Source organism: Sinocyclocheilus anshuiensis, unplaced genomic scaffold (assembly GCF_001515605.1).
Source record: "Sinocyclocheilus anshuiensis isolate Anshui unplaced genomic scaffold, SAMN03320099.WGS_v1.1 scaffold403, whole genome shotgun sequence".
In the NCBI taxonomy this organism is placed as follows: Eukaryota; Metazoa; Chordata; class Actinopteri; order Cypriniformes; family Cyprinidae; genus Sinocyclocheilus; species Sinocyclocheilus anshuiensis.
Window position 1 is genome coordinate 116,896 of NW_015552553.1, and position 21,043 is coordinate 137,938.

The window sequence follows — 21,043 nt, forward strand, 5'->3', positions numbered from 1 at the left end:
AAACTTCAGGGGGGGGGGGTACTTCAAGTAAAATATTTTAGGTCAAAGACATTCGTCTGACAGAAAAGATGGGGAAACCTTAAACATCCATTCTTCATACTTAACATTGTAATGTTGAGATTCTTCAATTTAATTTCAGCATTTAAAATAAATTATTTTTATATCCGTGCATCCCTAATTATGAAGTATAAATTCCTGGCTTGCAATTTAAAAGGCTGCTGATAAACTTGAAGTACTTGATTTCATTAATTTCAGTTCCTAGCGAAACATATTAATTTGGATATGGGGCAGATACGGGGCGTTGGCTTTCCACAATCCTCCTCTATGCTCAGGAACGGGTGGTCCCGCCCTTTTTCCATCAGTCTAATCTGAGGCAGTGTACTAATTAGCTTGGTCACACTCCTCCGTTGCCCCCCATCCCTCAATCCCTCCATCTCTCACACTCCTCCCACTGGGAGGGGGATCCCTGTGCCAGATAGTGCTGCGTTTCTCCTCTTTCAACCGAGACTGCACCTGCCCACCCTCACGCCTGCCAAAGACACAACCTCAACCACCAAGCGCTTCCCACCAAAACTCCCACAGGCAAAACTGATGCAAACCATGTAACAATCTGATTTAGTATGTCCTTATTTAACATGATAAAGTAAGGACTTTTAACTGGAGGAGACTGGTACTAGTAGGTCAGTGTGTGCACAGCACAGCACCAGACCATGAGAGCAACTATCATATTAGTGAATTATGTTCAGTGTTTGGCAGGCGATGCTGTCCATATGTGATTTGCCCTAAATTCTTCCCTCTCTATCTTCTCTTCTGGCTCTCTGATAAAGATACAGTGTTTAAGGAAAACATGGCAACACCTTGAAACTTTTCAGAGAGAGCTGTCATGAAGCATTTGAGGTGCAGCCACTCTGACTACATGTTGCATCATACTGTAAAACGGTAGGCAATGTGGGCAATCTCACACAAGGTGATGCAAATGCCCCAAATGGCACCAGCAGAATCATCGACCTTCTAGTGTCCGCCTCGATGCCACCAGCCCTGAGGTGTTGCCATAGTAACACGGCACGGGCACACACACACACACACACACAGAGGAGGAAAATGTCAGCTGGCGATTGGTCAAGTCAGCCTGATCAGGGTGGTAAAAAGGAACTCTGCAATAATGAAGAAATATGCAGTTATCTTGATTAGCAAAAACTTGATCTGATTCTTACAAGGAAAAGATCTTTCAGGTTTGGCTGATACGGTCACCTGCTTTGCACTTACACGCAGCCTATTTTAGAGTTGCTTTACCAAAATGAAGAAACCGCAACAGATACTGAAGGCGAAAGAATGCTGCCCTTCCTGTTGTGACTGATCTATTGCATACAAAACACATCACGACACTGAGTGACTAAAAGAACCAACAGCCATTGAACAGAGTGTAAAATTACAGCATAACTCTACATAAGGTTGACTGAGATGCAATCAGTTTTCTAAATAAATGAATCTGATCATCTAAAATAAACTTGTTTTACCTGATAACAGATAAATGTACTTATGGAAGACGTGTTATGTTTGCATATTTGGATTGGGGTTGACAAAACCTTCATGGGAGAAAACATATACAGTTAATATAAACATGAACATACTTTATGATGTCATTTTTGTTATTTAACCCTAGCTTAACAAATAATTCGTGCAAAAAACCTAATGCTCATTCCATACAATATGAATGAAATCATGGATTAGTAATAAAGTAAATCAAACCCACTAATTTAGATTCAAATAAACATTTGCTTACAAATCACACAGTTAAGCTGCAATACAAACAGACTGTGGTGTGAGAAAGAGTGCCTTTTGTTTTCTAGCACACTAGTTTCATTATCCTAAATGCTAATGAAACATTGACCCGTTCATGTGGGTGTCCATCTTATCAGCTGATTGGTGCAGTGAAATGGCGATATGCTAATATAAGTTGCAGTGCATTTGAATGATGCTTTTTGATATAACGCTTTCCCTATAGTGCCGTCCCCAGGAGACCCATTGGACATTGACCAGTGGACTGACCAATAGCATGTTTGAAAAAGCTCAGAGGGTCAGGATGAGCAAATCAGTTCTGTTAATGCGTCTAGTGCTATTTCAAATCTCAGGAGAGTTCATTCGAGTGAAGCTGTTTAATGGATCCTGGAAGCTGGAGGAGCAGCCCTCCTGCATTTGATTTACACAAGACGACATGATGCTATCTTAGACATACATTGTTTGGACCCATATTTGTCTGACCTCATAAGAGGAGGTCAGGCTGTAAGTTCAAGTGCTTGTTTGGGTTGAGTGTTTCTTAAAGACTATGAGCTCGTCCATGCCAAGAAATGCCAAGAGGTTTGAGTTTTGATATACTAAACTACTCTTAAGGTGAACTGATGTTATATCAGCGAAATATTTTGTGTGTGAGAAACCGTCTGCATGTAAAAACCATCCATTCACTTAAACAGGAAGTGGTTCACCGGCTGAAATTCCAGTACGGTCAAATCCTAAAACGTAAACATCCCCTATTCAACTGTCAGAAGCTTAAACAATGGCAAACATTTTTCTTAGAATCCAGACTCAAAAGCTCATTAAGGTGGGAATACTGCATTAATGCATACAACACCCTGTTCTCATTTTTGTAAACACACACGTCACAGCATAGACCCAGAGGACTGTCTAGTCGTCTGGGGAGAGAGAACGAAAACGAGGATCATTGAGTGATAGGACAGACCTCATTTTGCAATCCCCAAAAGAAAGATGATAGACCTGAGCAACCCCCGGTGCTATTTCAGGGCTGGGAGAAGTAGGTTAGGATAAAGGCATAGCAACAGAGGCTGGCCGCCCTATATACTGTAACTGAGAAGACGAGGAGAGGTGAGAGGAAAGGCAACTGGGAGAAAAGCAAAGCTTGATATAGTCAGAACTCTGTGAGGGGATTTTACTGAGAATGAATTGCATCTGCTGTAGTGTTGTTCATTAGCACGCTTCACCTCTACAATCCAAAAGTCTAAAATAGCTTTGTTATAGTGCTCTCCGCATTATTTGATCATCATTTGATAAATAAACGGTGCCATGATCAACATAAATGTACACAAATACCTCTTAAATGAAATTCAGTTTAGTACAAACCAGACACACAGTGAGTTTTAGTAAATAATACACAATCTGTAGTAAGACAGACATAATTGTATGTATTCCTTTAGCTCAAACAGTAAAGCATGGCGCTAGCAAAGCCAAGGTCATGGCTTTGAGGAAATGCATAAGCTGATAAAATGTATAAACTGAAAGCCATATTTGTGCTAAAAAGAATGCAAACAGAACGTTTCAGCAGCATTTAGTATCTAGGTAAACTGGATTGCATAATGATTAGTAAATAAGTTTGCACTGTAGTGCTGCATGCAATTTTCAAATAAATTGCACCAGCTGATAGCGCCGTTTGCATGTGCTGTGTGTGTTGTGTTAGCACCCGATTAAATTTAGAAACAATGCAAATAATTACATTCAATGCACAATGCATGTTCTCTTCCCCACTATTTGATAAACTGCTGCTGCCATGGTCAGTAGAAATGTACATAAGTATCTTTTGAAATAAAATAAAATTTTATGCAATGCTATTTGCAGCAGACAAATAGTTTTGTAAATAAAGTGGAATCTATAATAAAACTACCGTACATACATAATGAGGCATATTTCCATTATAAAAAATTTTTTTAAAGAAAATTTTCTTTTGTATTTATATTTTAATTACTCATTGCAACGCTAACTTAACAGATTGTAGGTGGTTAGTAAGCAAGTCGCAAGGTTTTGCACTGCAGTACTGAATGCAAACGTGGCAACTGTTTCAAAATGATCGCACCCTCTGACAGCGTTCTTTGCATTTGTGTGTGTTGTTTTAGCATCCGATTAACTAAAGAAACAGCAAGTTTAGTGCAATGTGGGGAAAAAAGCTCAATCTATAAATATACAGTAACTAGTTTACATACAAAATGAGCCGTTTTTGTGCTGAAAAAAAATCTCAAAACGAGTAGCACTTGGTTAACCTGGAATGCAGATGGTTAGTAAATAAGATGCAGGGTTTTGTGCTGCAGTACTGTATTCAAAAGTGGCACAACTGTTTCGAATTTGCCCCTGTGTGTGTGTGGTAGGTCAAACTGCAGTACAAATGTACATTTCCATATCCTGTGTAATGCTACTCTTTGCGGTAAGAGAATTTCCTCTCTGCTCTGTTATGAAGTTCTCTCCCTCATTCTTTTCATTCTACCAAACCACTGGTACACTATACTGCTGCTGACACATCCTGAAGCTCTCTTCCTCCTATTTTCTTTTCCTCCTTTCCCATCCCCTGCTTCTCTACTTCTCTCATCAGCCTAAGGGTGATCCTTCTCAAAAGTGTCACAGGGATTGATATAACAACACCTCGACAGAAGTTACATATGTGCGAAAGCGGTGAAAACACTGTTCCCATGTTAACCCTTCCCAGCTTCTCTGCAAAATTTCTGCTCTCTTGCGCTGAGCCAAACCTACGAGAGTGCAGAGGCAGGGTAAGAGCTGACCACAACTATGCTTGTCTGTTCTCGGCAAGCTCCTGACCGACGGTCCATACATATCCCGCAAACGATGGATGCTTTTTCCACTCAGCCTTTAACCACCACACAGTCCAAATAAACACAATGCAGATGTCAGAGGAGGGGGGGTGTTTTAGCAGGCGTTTGCGGGTGTGGGTGTTTTGGAATTCCCTTACCATTTTATACCAGTAGTTCCTCATTACTGCCTCACCCTCAGGCGGGCTGCCAGCGCTGCTTGTCGTTGTACTGCTTTGTACGCTGCACTGCTGATTTGAGACTAATTTTAAAGTGTGTGCACAACAGCAAAAATTTTACAATTTATGAATATTAAATCACAAATGCAGAGAAAATATATTCAGTAGTATTTCCTTTATACCAAAATACTTGCCTGGAGAGTGTAAATAAGCTGTGCACTGCGAGGCTTCTTCAGTCAGTCTAGTTTAGACCACATCACATGCTTTTAAATATTACATAAAAAGAAAAAAAGAGGGAGAGGTTTTCTCCTGCAGAGGTGCTATGCAGAAACAGCATATAGTATATGTGCATTAATAATTCATAAGAGAATTATCCTCTGGAGTGTAGGGCTGTGTATCACCAGCAAAGTCACGATACGATACATATCATGATACAGATGCCACGATACGATACATATCACGATACTGGACTGAATTTCACCTCAGAAGAGTTTAGTAAAACAGCTGTTTATTAAACACTGCATGCCATTTCTAACTATTGGCAGAGCAGGCAGTTGACCTCTGCATTATGAAGGGCCTCCATAACTGTACCACAGTACAATATAGGTTATGGCATGTTTCATGTTTACATTGGGCACTCCCCACCAGGTACAATATTCTGATTGTTTGCATCTTGTTTTTAAGCCCATAAATAATAATGTACTCATTCTAATAAACTAATATTATAATGTACTCATTCTAATATATAAAAAAATCATATTTACATTGCTGGTAGGTTATCATTGCACAAATTAACACACTCTCTACGTTTAAAAAAACTAAAAATTAGAAGAGTTCTAAACTAACGCGCTGTCTTCACTGTATCTAACGCACACACATGCTCAGTCAGATCACGTTGCGGCCGCACTCAGACATTCAAGAACAAACGTTTTAGCGCTGCCCCGCAAGTTTATCAACTAAATGGATTAATCGCTCAAGAGCTACATTAACTTTCTCAACAAGGAGCTGGTAACATCATTGTTTCTAAAGGAATTAAAGCCACAGCTTCACTGTTAATAGAGAAACGCGGCAAAACGGTGGTAATTCATACATACACAGCCTCTCTCTCTCTCTCTCATAAATGAACACTTGATGAATTACACTTTTCTGAGAATAGAATATTGAAGTGGAGATCGCTAAACTGCAAGCTAACCAGTGTTTTCAGAAAGCAAGCGCATTTATCCACAGTGGAGAGAGAGCGCGTGCACATGGTTGCCAGGTTGACAAAGATAAGTAGCACACTTAGCAGATGTTTCCATATTGCAAGTGGGAAACTCTGTTTTGGGGATTACGTCTCTTTATATCAGGCAACCCCGGTTATGTTCCTCTGCGGCCAGATTAAACATTGTTGTAGCCTATATATTATGCTCTATTCATTATTTTTTAGAAACCTTGCACTTTTCTACTCCGTTTTAAACGTTGTTCTTGTATTCAAATTAAGCGCGGTCCACTGCTGCACACGTGCCACAATATCGATACTGGGACAGCTGTATCGATACTCGTATCGTCAAATCTCTGTGACGATACATCGTCCTATCGATGTATCGAATACATCACTACTGGAGTGTAAGCCAATGTGTCAGACGTATAGCTGTGCAGTGGTCAGAATGCACTGGAGCGCAGAAAAATCCCCAGGCTGCCTGGTTTCCCCTCAACATCAGGAGTAGGTATGGTCAGTAAATGTATGGTTATAGACATATCAGTATACTTACTCCTTATATACAGAAACAGAGAGGGGTTTTCTAGATTAAACATGCACAGACACTGAGATGCATGAGTATAAATGTTTAGCAACAGTAAACATTGGCAGTAATGCTCACTATATACATTTATATAGTGGATATTACACACAGAGGCTCTAAATGAGCAGCTCGTTTCATTAAATGAGCTCCTGACTACACTGAGCAATTTAGCAGGAGAGAAAGCAGCTGACAGACACTGGAGTGCAATTACGGCTGCCCTTACTATCAGCCTGTTCTGATAGCATTCTGTTGGTTATGTGCTAATGTTAACTGCCAAGCAGAAGCTTCAATTACCTTTCCTTCCCTCAGATTCTGATGCTAAAGACTGCATAAAATCATTTGATAAGCAGTTTTCTTTTCTGTGTTGATGTATTTTCAGATTTGGGTGAGATTAAATATGTTAAAGGGCTGGTTCATTTTGTATAGCCATTTTTGCTTTAGTTACAGCCATGAACATTATTTGCAGCTTGCTAGTTGTTTGCAAGTATATTAAGTGGACACACTGTAAAATTTTGCAGTACACTAGCATATACTACTATTCAAAGGTGTGGGTAAGAAAAACTTACAAGTTTGGTTTTGGGATCCTTAACATCTGCCTGTTAGTGTACATACTACCTTAATACTAATCTCATGACCAACCATTTGGACCAACAATTTAAACATCTTCTGATGGTGTCGAGCCATTAACTGTTTTAACGTTTTGCTGACTGACATTAGACGTGCTTCATTTGTAGCCTAATCCTGATGCTTTGTTTTTATTTTTTTACATGACACCGAAAGGGATTACTGTAATTGTAAGGGCTTTTTGTTTTTTGCCTGTAATGAGATTTGATTTGGCTTTTGTCGCTCACTATGCCTCTTTGCTTATTCCCCTTTTCTTCTCTTTGTTCTGTAAGAGCTGTGTAGGAGTGGGGTGGGTCTCACCCAGGGGGGGCGTCAACAGTGCCCGATTCCGTGAATAATAATTAGTCCTGAATAAAAGTGCTGAAATGCTTGATTATCTTTCTTAATTACTGCCATTCTCATTCGAAGTGTAAACCTACACTGAAGCATCATTAATTAGCCCATATCCCTCTGACAAACATGTTGAGATGGTAAATTGAATTTCTTTTCTTTACATTATTTTTATTGCGCATTAATCGTGTCATTATAGAATAATAATTTGGACTTAAAATTTAAAAACTTTAAAAACTTAAAATACTACCTCAAAGTGTTCAGGAATTACCTGAAAGTAGCAAAGGACAGTGCTTGAATACTAAAATACAATCTTTGGGCTTAACATCTGTGAAGCTCTTTGAATCAGAAAATGTCTAAGGAGAGGAGCTTAATCAATGAAGCTTCAAACGAAGCCAAGCTATTCTCAACGCAGTAATTGACAGTGTTGAGCAACAAACAGAGAGAAGAGAGTCAAGAGGTGTCACGAGACTGAAAACTGGAGGGAAAAGTGGAAGAGGGGAAAAAGGAAAGCACTAAATTGGACGAGGCATTTCAGCACACTTAGGGCTGAAAAAGCCTATGTTGAGAGCTGGTCTTTCAAGCTCAATTTAGCATTAGACTCTAGCCATACTGCTCTGTGTGAGTGGCCATGAGCTTTAGACAACTGACAGCTGAAGGTGATGGAAGTAGGAGAAATGTGTGTGGAGAAAAAACACTTTTTCAGTCAGTTTAGGCCAGTCAGTTATGATAACCAATTGAGTGAAAACTACACACATAAATGTTTCACGGCTTTCTCTTTGACTTATGCTGTACAGGTCATTTATAGCTATACTTTAAAAAAATATATGACTTCTTGCTACTAAGAATTCTTTATTCAACTTAATACTTAAAAGGGTCAAAAGCTGGTTCAGAGAAGATAAAGCAAAACCCCAGAGAACCCTACAGAGGACAGTAATAACTATAAAGTGCTATATGACAGGAAAGTTGTCATCAATCCCTCTTGACTCAGCGTGGACAGGCTCTGCTGTTTGATCTCTCAATAGACTCCTATAGTGAGACACCTAGTGCAACATTAATTCCTAGTGTATGTCATATCCCACAGAATGACAGGAAATGGGATCTAAGGAATTGCAATTCAAAGAAATTTAATGCAGGTCTGTCTGTCTAACTGTTCCGTGAATTCAAATGGACAAATGAACAGTCAAAATATGAAAGAAAGGGTTTACTACTATGCTATGGGAGAATACTATACCTGAAGCTCACAAAGCACTGATCCTTTAGTGGAAAGACGTAGTCTGTGTGCATAGAATCCATTTACTTCAAACTCGAAATCAAAAGGCATTCTCAGTTCAATTCTGAATGTAGCATAGCCCTGTGATGAACGCAAAGTAAGCGCCAGAACTGGGTTGCCTGAAATCAATATCTACAGGAGAACCACATGTGGCATGTATTCAAGGGACACTGTAGTCTGAGTAATTGACTGTAGCCCCATAAACCTCTATTCTATCCAATCAATGCACAGACACACACCCACACAATCACACATTTTTATCTGTCCCAGTGTCTTTTATTACATCTATTTTCTAGCTATGCAAAGCACTATTTTCATCCACTCTCATTGAGAACAGCTGAGACTCTCCAGCGCAGTGATCCATCTCACTTTCTCCTTCATGAATTAGAGATAAATCTAATTTCTTCCTGGTCTAGTTTAATGCAGAACAGTGCAAGACACTCTCGAGAGAGACAGTATGTCTTAGATTTGTATTTTATCCTGAAGGCCCACCAAAATGTTCCGCCATAGAAACCCAAGAGAAACCTTCAAGAAGGAAAGAGGGTGTGAGATTATAAGAGTCATAAAGAAGCGTGTTTGGCTGTGTAAATGTAGATGTTTTGTAATGATTTCGTATTGTTAAGCACCTTTCTGTAGCGTGGGCTGGTGACTGTAACCATAGATCAGAGGTAAAGCAACTGTGGGAAAACAAAACAACCGCATCACTGGAATTCCAGCTCTACCTCCACATTCCACATCAGTGAGGTGGAGACGCACACCTCACACACACACACACACGCAGGTATTTTAGGCGTTAGTTCTAGGTAATTATTATGTTCTGGTGTGGCCAAATAACTCAAACTATTGTGGCTTACCTGGTACGAATACCAAATTAATCCTTAAAGGAAACTTCTTAAAAAAAAGTATTTGTCTTTAAGTATTTGTCATATAGCAGGGATGGACTGTGCCTAAAAACAGACTTATGTCAATCTAACACAAACTTTAACCTGCTGTATTATGTAGTTCATATATAGCATATATATTTTCACTCTATGTTTATGAATAAAGTGGCTGAGGCACAGCAGCGAGTTATCCTGACTAATCCTGCAATTTAAAATTCTCTTTGTTAAATACATTTTAAAATGTCATTTATTCCTGTGATGGCAAAGTTGAATTTTCAGCAGCCACTACTCCAGTCTCCAGTTGTGCTGCTTAATATGTTTGTGGAAACTGTGATACTTTTTTCAGGATTCTTTGATGAATAGAACATCATTTATTTGAAGTAGAAATCTTTTATAGCATTATAAATGTTTTACTGTCCCTTTTGATCAATTTAAAGCTCTTTAAAATTCCTCGCTGAATAAAACTATTTATTTATTTAAAATGAAAACAGTAGTGCAAATTTGGTTTCAAGAGGCCCACAAGTCAACCAGGCCACCAGGAAAAGTCCCAGTGCTCCCTATGGCCAGTCTGTCCCTGCGTACTGAGCAGCATACATAAAGGCATACTTGTCTCTATAGTATGCAAGGGGTTATTTTTTTTAGAACTGGTAAATGAATGGCTCTGAGAAATGAATGAGTCTAGTTAAAGAATCACTGGAATTTAAATGTGCAGGGTAGGACATTGACATGTGACTGTCCAACCTAAGGTTTTGAGAAAGCACAGCCTGTTCCTCTGTGCACACCTGAGCCTTTAAACCCTGGACGTCTACTCTTCACACACACTGAAACAACAGAGCTAGATTTCCCACTGAGGCGAAAGTGTTTCTGACATGTAACGTGTCGGGGTGACAAACAAAACCAAGTGTTCTCACGTATAAAATGATGGCATTCAGTGACACAGAAAACACAACAGGCAAACACTGACTTGATGAGATGATATTTCGGTAGGCCCCTTCATAAATAGATACTGTATTTCACAAAACAGACAGAGGTCTGATCCTATTTACCTACAGAGACTGACATTGTGTTACACTGTGTAGTCACACATACACATGCTTAGGCTACAAATCTGGGAAATAACAAGTTACATAATACCAGTGGCTGATTATTTACTCGTTCACAATTGTATAGTGGGAAAGATGACATATTTTCCTCCTCAATAAGACTCTGTAAATACAGACATGCAGTAAAGTCCAGTTTAAATATTTGTCCTGGCAATGTCGAGTGCTTCTGAAGGCTTACTTTAGGGACAAAGCTGAGCTTTAGTAGAGTAGTTTACCCTACTGACCCTTCTTTTGATTTGATTTGGTCAATATTTACACAGAAGTCTTATCTAAAAACAGAACAGATCATCAGCCTTATCTATAAATATTATCCACCCTCATAAAACTGGAATAACTACTCAAATATGATTTCAGGTCAAGCATAATTAGAGATTCCGGTATCTGTAGCACCAGTGAGGATTTGCTATGCTTTCAGGATGATTTAGCCACTGTTACGTTGCATCCGGAAACACTGAAATCAAGGTCACTGAGTTTGTCCCTCTCTGCATGTAAATATATGGAGTACAAAAAATGGAAAATGAATGAGAAATTCAACAGTAAAAATATTCGCTAATCTGAAAATTACTATATTTTCATAAAAATTAGATTAGGTGGGACATTACACTACTTTTGAAAGGTTTACAGTAAAGTCGGTAATATTGTAAAATAGTATTAGAAGTTAATATTTGATTATATGTTTTATATTTGAATATATATTAAAAAATAACATTTATTTCTGTAAATGGCAAAGCTAAATTTTTCAGCAGCCAGCCCTTCAGAAAAAAATCGAATATGCTGATTTGGAGCTCAAGAAAACTATTTTTTATTATTATTATTATTTTGCTGCTTAATATTTTATGGAAACCATGATATATATATTTTTGTTCAGATTCTTTGATGAAAAATGAGTTCAAATAAACAGCACTTCTGATTAATTTGATGCATCCTTGCTGAACTGAAGTATTCATTTTTTTAAGACTACAAAATAACAAAATAAGTAGTTACGTTTCTGCCCGTTTATTGTAGCCACATGGGATCAGAGGTCAGGCCTAAAGGTTGTCTCCCAGTCTCGAAATCATACATTTCTGAACAGTCCTGGTCTAATACACAGTGACATACCTGAGACTTCAAATCCCACAGGTGCGCTCCCCCCTCAGGCACCCCTCCCCCCTCTTCCTTCACCCTCCTGTACAGCTGTCTGTCAAACCCTCCGCCCTTAATCCCTTAGACACACACTCCATCAAAAAGACACGTTGAGGCTGAGAATCATGGCAAATCCCCTTCTTTAAACAGATAAACACCCACACATACTACACATCTGTTTGGACACGCAATAAGCTAAAAGCAAGCCACCAATTATATTAACAGGGTCAGTGCCATTTTAAACAAGCACGTCTGGTGGAAAAACATAACAAACACAGTTCCTTGTTTGGGTCATCCACGCTACATTAAATGAACATCACATGGGCCAAATGAAAGACAAGCCCGTTAATAAATAAACTGGGAAAATCGCATCCCGGTTCTCAGAAGCTGTTAGCGGACTTGATTGTGTCAGTGATTATTTTGAGAGTCGTCAGGCTGCTCCAGAGCGAGATGAGAATTTGTACCGCTGAACGCCACTCGTGTCTATATATATTTATACACTGACCTTATTGTTGAGGTCAGAAAGGCAGTCATGGTTGTGTGCTCTTCATAAGAAAACAGCTGAGGCAGATGAATGAAAATAAACAATTCAGGAAGACTGGAAGCTCTTTTCACTCACTTTCTTGCCTAACTTCTAGGGTTAGGTCAGGCTTAAGAAGCCAAGATGTCTTCAGGGAAGTAGCGGCTGTCATAGTAATGGCTTTTCCTGCTTGTGTAATGGATGCTGTGACCACATGAAAAGCACCGTGTCGAAACGAGGAAGAGGTACCCTCTAATTCCAACCACTCCTATCACAGGCAGCACATACATCAGCTAAATACAACCCTATAAACACACACACACATATCAAGAAGAGATCTTAATATGGGAGAACTTTAGGTCAAAATTTGTTTAAATAAAAGCAAACACCCTGAGCATTAAACTGCTCCAAACACTAATGTATATTGTACTGCACTGTTATTGGGGATATTAAATACTCTGTGCCTTCTTCAGTAAACACCAGCATTAAGAGCTTGTAATTGTCTTTTAACTTTAATGGATTTATATTTCAGGTTTGAGGAAGACATCAGTAGTAAACACAACAGCTCTATAACTGCTTCTATGAGAAGCAATTACAGTGCATATGGGAATCAACTTTAGGAGAAATGGAAGCCATTTGTTTTGCATGAGGGTTTCAGAAGAGTGAGACAAGCTTATAAACTCAATAACTGAGAGTTTTTCCATTACGTTCATGCTTTTGTTGTTGAGAATCCTTTAATATGAGCATAGTAAAACAAGCGAGTAGAGGAGAGAGACGACAGCCAAACCTAAAGTGACTAAGCCAACCTCAACGTTTAATTTCAATACAGAAATCCAGTTTGTTGTCAGTGTATTGAAAATACACTGCTGCGATATGCAGTATTAATCTACATACAGAAATTCCAGCAAAATTTCTTGGCCAAAAAACATCCATTGCCTATTGTCAATAGTATAGCGATGTAAGAAGCACAGCTCACACAGAAGTCACTTTCAAATCAAGCATCTTTCTGTTGGTCAGTGCAGTGAATTTGCGTGATAAAAAAAACACATAGGAGCTTTTGACATGATGTAATACTTTTGCTGGTGTCATTACTATACAGTATGTGCAGCGCATGTGCTACGTGCTACTGCTGCTGACCTCCTTCAGTACAGCACACTGATTTGTTGCTGATAGGTCTTATCACACCTTCAATTCACACCACAAGGGGCACAAATGGAAATGACAATGTGCGAGAGAGAGAGAGAGAGAGAGAGAGAGAGAGAGAGAGAGAGAGAGAGAGTGTGTGTCTTACAGAAGGGACTGCCAAAGAGTGTGTCCAGGCAGAACTAGAGCTGAGCCAGCTAGACTGGACCATCTAGTGCAGAAAAGCAATGCAGCAAAACGTACAGTATACTGTAGTCTCATAAACTATGAGCCTGTGTATCTGAATGTGCAGACATGCTCATTTTCCCTCAGGGAGCTCCTCTGGCTGCTGGATTACCCGTCACACTTAATTAAGCACTTTTTTTGAGATTAAACATCCTCATACCTCAGATGCCTTTAGGAAAAAAAAGATGCACCTTTCAGTATCTGCAGCACCTCATAGTCCAGATTACCAGTCGAACTGCCTTCATTAGAGCAGGCATCAGGCCGGTGGCTAAATGGAGGATCTTAGATCAAATAATGTTAAGTGGCCTCCGTCTGTACATCCCTGTGGTATTCCCCGTGCCTCCTAATCCCTGTCTTAACTGTAATCTGTTGTTGAGCTCAGTCTGTCTGCTGGAGAGACTGTTGCCAGCCAGCCTCCCTGGGTCTGAGCCATCACAGCCAAACCACAAATTTAATCAAACTAAATAGTTCACAACCTCAGTCCCATCAATCTGATCTCTCTGTCCCACTGGAGGCTGTGTTGGAGACAGAAAGAGACAGATATACATAGTGGACAAATATAATGGGCAAGCAGGGAGTGAAAGAAGTGGGCAAATCGGCCCTAGCGTTGCAGAAATACACCTCGGGCTAAACATAAAGAAGGATAAACTCAAGTCGTTCCTATAACTTTGACTAGCCAGATATGAGTTATAGCAGATAGTCTAGCCACCGAAAACACACAACAAGAGTCTATAGTGACCATATTACATCCTTAGTACACCCAAACACCCTGTGTCAGGTAATACGCAAAAGTTTTTGGCTACAAAATCAGCACATAGAATGGTTTTCTTCCTCTGTGATTCATTCTGTTATGCGGTTCCTCGTGAGGGATTGGTTGTCTCTCCTCTGCTATAAAAACTGCACACCCACTAGTTTTGTTTAGGTGGAGAAAACAGCCAAATTAGAGCTTTGCTGTTCCCTTTCACACACACATATCAATCAATTAAACGCAAGACTGACAAGGCTAAAATGACACACTGCTTTTTCCCCTTCTTTTTTGAGAATTAACATTTGGTTCTGGCTAACAGTGATGAGAGACTTTGGTTGATGCTGTAAGATTCCAAAACAACCACAGCCTAGAACTGCTTGTAAAAAGTGAAACTAGCAGTAAATGAATATGACTTAAACAGCAGGAAAACTCAAATGAAGCATTTTCACAGTGTCAGTATTTATTAGACCCAATTTCAGTCCTTGGAACTGCATTAATTATAAGACACTAACTGAGAATGTAATGCAAAATTGTTTGGTGTTAAAAGCAATGAATTCATGCACATTTGATTTTATTTTGTTTGTGTGTGAGTTCATAACCTCAAGTGCACTAAAACTTAGCTCACCCAAAAATGAAAATTCTGTCATTACTCACCCTCATGTCGTTCCAAACCCGTAAGACCTTCGTTCATCTTCGGAACACAAATTAAGATATTTTTGATGCATTCCAAAAGCTCTCTGAACCTCCCATAGACAGCAATGTAATTAACACGATCAAGGCTCAGAAATCGGAATTAATTCATCTCCTCTGCGTCACCCTATAGCGCCATTTTGGATCGTATCACATACGTAAACAACATATGCAATGTATGCAGATATGTTGTTTACGTTCAGATCAAAGCGTAAACAATGTATCCGCATATATACATTGCATATGTTGTTTACGTATGTGGTACTCTCCAAAATGGCGCTATAGGGTGACGCAGAGGAGATGAATTGTTGAATAAAATCATTATTTTTGTTTTCTTTGCGCACCAAAAGTATTCTCGTAGCTTTATAACATAACAGTTGAATCACTGATGTCACATGGATTATTTTAACGATCTCCTTGCTACGTTTCTGAGCCTTGATCGTGTTAGGATCCTTGCTGTGTATGGGAGGGTTAGAGAGCTCTCGGAATGCATCAAAAATATCTTAATTTGTGTTCCAAAGATGAACGATGGTTTTTCAGGTTTGGAACGTAATGAGGGTGAGTAATTAATGACAGAATTGTCATTTTTGGGTGAACTATCCCTTTAAGTGGGCACAATTCATTTTACCATTTTTGTACTACATCGCTGCAAATTTTGAAACATCAATCTTCAGGAATTACATCTAGATGATTAACCTCTCTTTTAGCTCTAAAGAAAAAGTTTGCCCAATAACAAAAAACTGTCATCTTTTAATCATTCTCATGTAATTGCAAACCTGTAGAACTTTCTATTTTTAGATTTTTTGAAAGCCCAAACAACACTGACCTCCACTGACTTTCAATGTATGAAAAAAACATCTTCTTTTGTTTTAAATAAGAAATAAGAAGTCATGCAGAATTTATGTTTTGGGGTGAACCATACCATTGATGCACACTCAGACAAACAAACCCACAAACAAGCCACTGCTGAAAGTCATTAATATGATGCCTGTGTCAGATTGACTGCAGTACAAATGACTGAACAGCAGGACAACCACTTCTGTCTCAGCAGCCATGTGGATCATTCTCTCTCGCTCTCTCTCTCATACTAAAGAGTGGTCGTCACCACTGCAGGATGGCTGCGTCAGCTCTACTACCCTCTTCCTCTTGACTCAAGAAGGGGGCTTAATCCTCATATACACATCCCATAACGCATGATCAATCAGGAACTAAGGTCTTCAAGAGATGCTACACTCAACAACATGCAGTTTGCTGCTGCAACATTCACTAACAAACATATACACTTACACAACTCCTTCTCTTGAGAACTGACCGATTTGCTGCAATCTCCCTGCAGTCATCATCTCACACGTATATATTCTCCATTTCACTCTCTACATTCATCTCAGCTGTTCAGATATAACTCCTTGTTTAGAAGCCAAGAGGTTGAATAGCTGTGTATGTTTCAAATGAGCAGTTGTACAACATGATAAGGATCTTCCTTTTTATAGACAAATGCGTGTAGCCTATCTGTTACCTCACTTGAGTATAAATTTAGCTTACATTGATACTTTTATCTATGAAAGAGGATGATAAATCTGTCTATTCCGGAAAAGGGATTGATTTTAGAGATGGCAGGATTAGATAAGATAGCCCACGTAAACACATCTTTTTCATAATGTTATCACAGCTAGGTTGACTTATGTAATGCTGCTGAACCCTGTAGTGTCCAGCGCTAGAAACCGCCACGGGGCGATAACGTTGCCTTTGCTAATTTTCTACTTTCAAGTCCTCGCAAATTTCCCTCCATGAATTATTGACTGACATCTTAAATTGTTCGCCTGCGTGATGCTACACGCTACCATCTGGCAAAGTAACGCACCTTTGCATATTTAAAGGGATCCTGCATTTATATATTTTGATGCATCCCAGGCTTTGCTGAATAACTACAGCCCCCCGTTACAAAAAATAAAAATAAAAAACTGCTGCAGCGGCGCGCCATTCAAGCATCTTGTGCTGTCAAAAGTGTCTGTGAAGCGCGCGCTAGAGGGAACACGCTGTTCAGCGCGCAAGAACAGAACAGGCACTGCGAACATTTCCATTTCATTTATGCAATCATCATAATGTGAAAATAATGTTTTTTTTCTTCTTCTGCAAATTAATTAATTAATAAAAATAAAAACAACACTGCCCGTTTTTAATTTACAAGCTCCGCCAAATAATTGCAAATACATGGTTTTTATGTCTCAGGATGCAATTTAAGGAAACTACAATGTGGTTATTTTGTCAAGAAACACACACAAAGTTATACAGCCTATTTATTACAAGTAAAGCTGAAGGAAATGGATTAAGAGCAGTAGGCTATCTGGTATTGACGGTTATCCTAAATCCCGCGTTTCAAAAATCCCTAGCTAATAGTGCACTCTTGCCTGGTTCCAAATCTCTAATTGCTTATCATTAGTTATTCATGAAAATTACCCCTCTCAGAGTGTGCTGGAGCGAATGTCAGCTGACAGGTCCCCTCGGATCACCGAGTACCCATTCAGTAAACGAATTAATCCGCACTTTTTGAGGGAAGCTAAATTTGACACAACATAAAAACTAGTAGATTAAATCTGTTCTAGTTTCTATGGAAACATGACAGACCGCGGCTGCGCTCTGCCGTTATTCCAGAATAACTTGATTCCTGATACCAAGGGCATCTTGTGTGGAGCGCTACTGAGGTTTCTATTTATAAAACCACAGATATAAAATTTGTCCCTCGAGAATTTTGCTCTAAATTACATTGTACCAGGGGCGTAGATTACGCGGGGGACGCGGGGGACGTGTCCCCCCCCCCACTTTTAATATCACGTAAATTCATCCCCCGCACTTTTTCGGGCAAGTGTGTTCGCATAGAGGTTTTCAAGAGCCCGTGTGAATAAATATAGATTTCAATTCAAAGAGACAGGATAGTCTGTGCATGATCTGATGTTTTATTCGGACCCAGAATAAGGCGAGATGAACATCGCGGAGCGCTAAACACTCATGCAGTGTATGTTTCATTCATACTCGAAGCCGGAGGCGCTCTCGCAGAAAGTCGTATGAGGAAATTCCTAATATGGACAAAAGCGTCCAGCTATCGCTGTATGAAAACAGTTTTCAGAAAAACAGAAACGTTTGGAAACATGAAGACTTTAAACATACGATTGCGACAATATGGTTTATTTGTGTTTGTCAAGTCATCTCCAGGTAATAAATAAAGTATATGAACAATGCAGTGCTAACTTGATATTTCTGTCCCCCTCACTTCTGAAATGATGGCTACGCCCCTGCATTGTACTGTAATGTCCTCGAGTATATCGCTACTGCTTTAACTGAGGTCTGTGTATTTTTATGTAGGTATGTGTAAACGTATTACATTTGGACACAATGTCCATTACATTTACATTGATCAGATGGGTTGATAAATGCGTAACGTGATTTTGAGTCTCGTTGTATATTTACACACAATAGCCTACTAATGAACTTAATACGTAATTATTGTGTGGAGCTGCTTGTATGGGCACATTGCCATTAATAATTGTTTACAGGAGCCTAATGTGTAACGTGGATACTGATTTGAAAAGGGCTTATAATAGACATACAATTATACATGGGACCACTTGTCATGAGGGTTTGGGTTTTCACTCATTTGGCAGGCAGAGGATCAGATTAGATTGACCTAAAATCACTCACAATAGTAGCCAATCAATATCATGTTAGCACAACGGGGTTACCTCTCTCAATCCGGATGGTTTGATTAAATCACACAGAATAAGACCGTCTTTAACCCGCGCCGCGAGATACACAAATGATCACTTGACTTATGCTAATGTTTAAACTGTGATTTTCCTGGTCAGTGTTTTGACCTGAAACCTCTCTGTAAGTGAAACATTAAACAATACAAATGATGACTAGCGCGGTTTTCGCTCTCCTGAGGCAGATAGTAAAGCGAACGTCCATACGCCAAGAAAATACTGGTCTTACCTGCTACGGTGTATCTGTCCATGTAATTGAGCACATTTCCAAAACTCAGAATCCCGGCGGCAACGAGTGGAGACCGGCATCGGAGTAATGCGGCACGGAATTTCTGCCCAGGTTTGCAGGGATGCAGGTCTGGACTGGATTTAAGAGCCGGACTCATGCTTCCAGACAGCGTGTGCACCTCATCCGAACTGCTGCACCCCTCGATTTCACATCCATCGCTTTCCACACACATCTTCTGGCACGACAGATCCAGCGCAAACGATTGAACGATTTCTGAACGGAGACAGGTCGGTTGGGACGGAAAAGTGTTGCACCTTTGAGCGATAAAGAAAAATCAAGTGTTAATCGCGAAGAATACAAATCATTGATGTGATTATTGCTCGCTGAGCTCGGTTCATGTCTGTACAGTGACAGGATTGAGCGCTCGGAAGCGCTTTTCTCTCACTCTGTAGTGTGTTGTTCGAGGGAGGCGTGGTTGCGCGTTAAGCCCCGCCCCTCACTGAGCAAAGGAAGGCGCTCGTGTTCACGGAATGCTCGTGTGAAAGAAGGGAATGCCACCGAAAGTTAGTAGTGACAGAGCGCACCCAGTTGCTTTGTCTCTGTTGTTTTCTCTTTTTTTCTGATGTAAAAGAGTAAATGACGTGGAATATCCTCTTTTCATTAAGGTGTATATGAAAAAAAAACTTGAGAGCCGTGGGAAAATATTACGCTTGGAAGCGGTTAATGGTCATTTCTTTAGACTCGAGACGGGGTGCGACGGGGGCTTTTGGGGGGTCTGACCCTCTCTACTAAGCTTTAAGCCCCCCAAGGGATGGCAGAACAAATGTAAAAAGTGCATTAAATAGGTTCAATTTTATAATTGTTCACAAATACATTTATTTCAGTAAGCAGAAACTCTCACATTTTCACCTGTCGCCAAATAGAGAAATGTTGTTTGCCTGAGGAGGGTAACCATAGCAGCAGAACGCCGCTAGAGGACATTTCGATCAGTATTAAGGATCAGTATTAAAATATAGGGTAACACTTTACTTGAAGGGGTGTGCATAAGACTGACATGACACATGTCATGAATATGAAGGAGGTTTTATGCATGTTTATGACAACTGTCATTAAGTGTTCATATTCATGACATGTGTCATGTCATGATTATGTAGGTGTCATGTCATGATTATGAAGGTGTCATGTCAGTCTTATGCACACCCCTTCAAGTAAAGTGTAACCAAATATAGCCTAGGCTACATAGGCAAAATAATTACCGTAATATTTTATCACTTTATTGTAGATGTACATTAAACACGTTTAGCACGTGAGATGTATATGCTAATTCATTGTATAGTTTGTGATTATTGTAGGCTATATACATAAAATAATTATAGTAGCATACTGTACGCTTCGGTGTCTTAGATAGCCTAGGTATATCAAAATGAGAATAGTGATGCCGACGTTAATGATATGAAACTAACTATTCATATGACATCACTGAAGACTGAAAAAGTACCTGGATCGTAGCCTACACGTGAAATTGCTTCTTTCAAATGTTTGCAATACAAAACATACAGAAATACCCTTTAGTTGATGAGTGTATTGAAGTTAGGCTACCTCTGTCAAATCCCACAGTGCTACAGTGCTTGATTACACTGTGATTCAACGTATTTAGGATACAATATTTTAGTAATTCGTGTGAAAGAGAGTTGCGTGGTTTAACGTGAATAGTAAGACGAAGTAGGCGCCTCATCTGAAAGCGATACGTGGTCTTCAGCACTCTGGACAGCTCATTATCTCTATCTGCAGCCGCACAGAATTACAGAATTAACACCGTTTTACCTCTGACTTATAAAACCTCAATGCATT

At 39.6% G+C, this 21,043-nt stretch overlaps 1 protein-coding gene across 1 annotated transcript in view; it reads right to left on the bottom strand.

Moving 5' to 3' along the window:
- LOC107664509 (protein spinster homolog 2-like) overlaps positions 1-19,646 on the bottom strand; it is a 42,275-nt gene extending 22,629 nt beyond the window's left edge. Inside the window, exon 1 of the mRNA XM_016455095.1 lies at positions 19,193-19,646. Within this exon, the coding sequence (XP_016310581.1) occupies positions 19,193-19,424 (232 nt within the window). The 5' untranslated portion in view covers positions 19,425-19,646. The remainder of the gene's footprint in view (positions 1-19,192) is intronic.
- Positions 19,647-21,043: the final 1,397 nt, after the last annotated feature.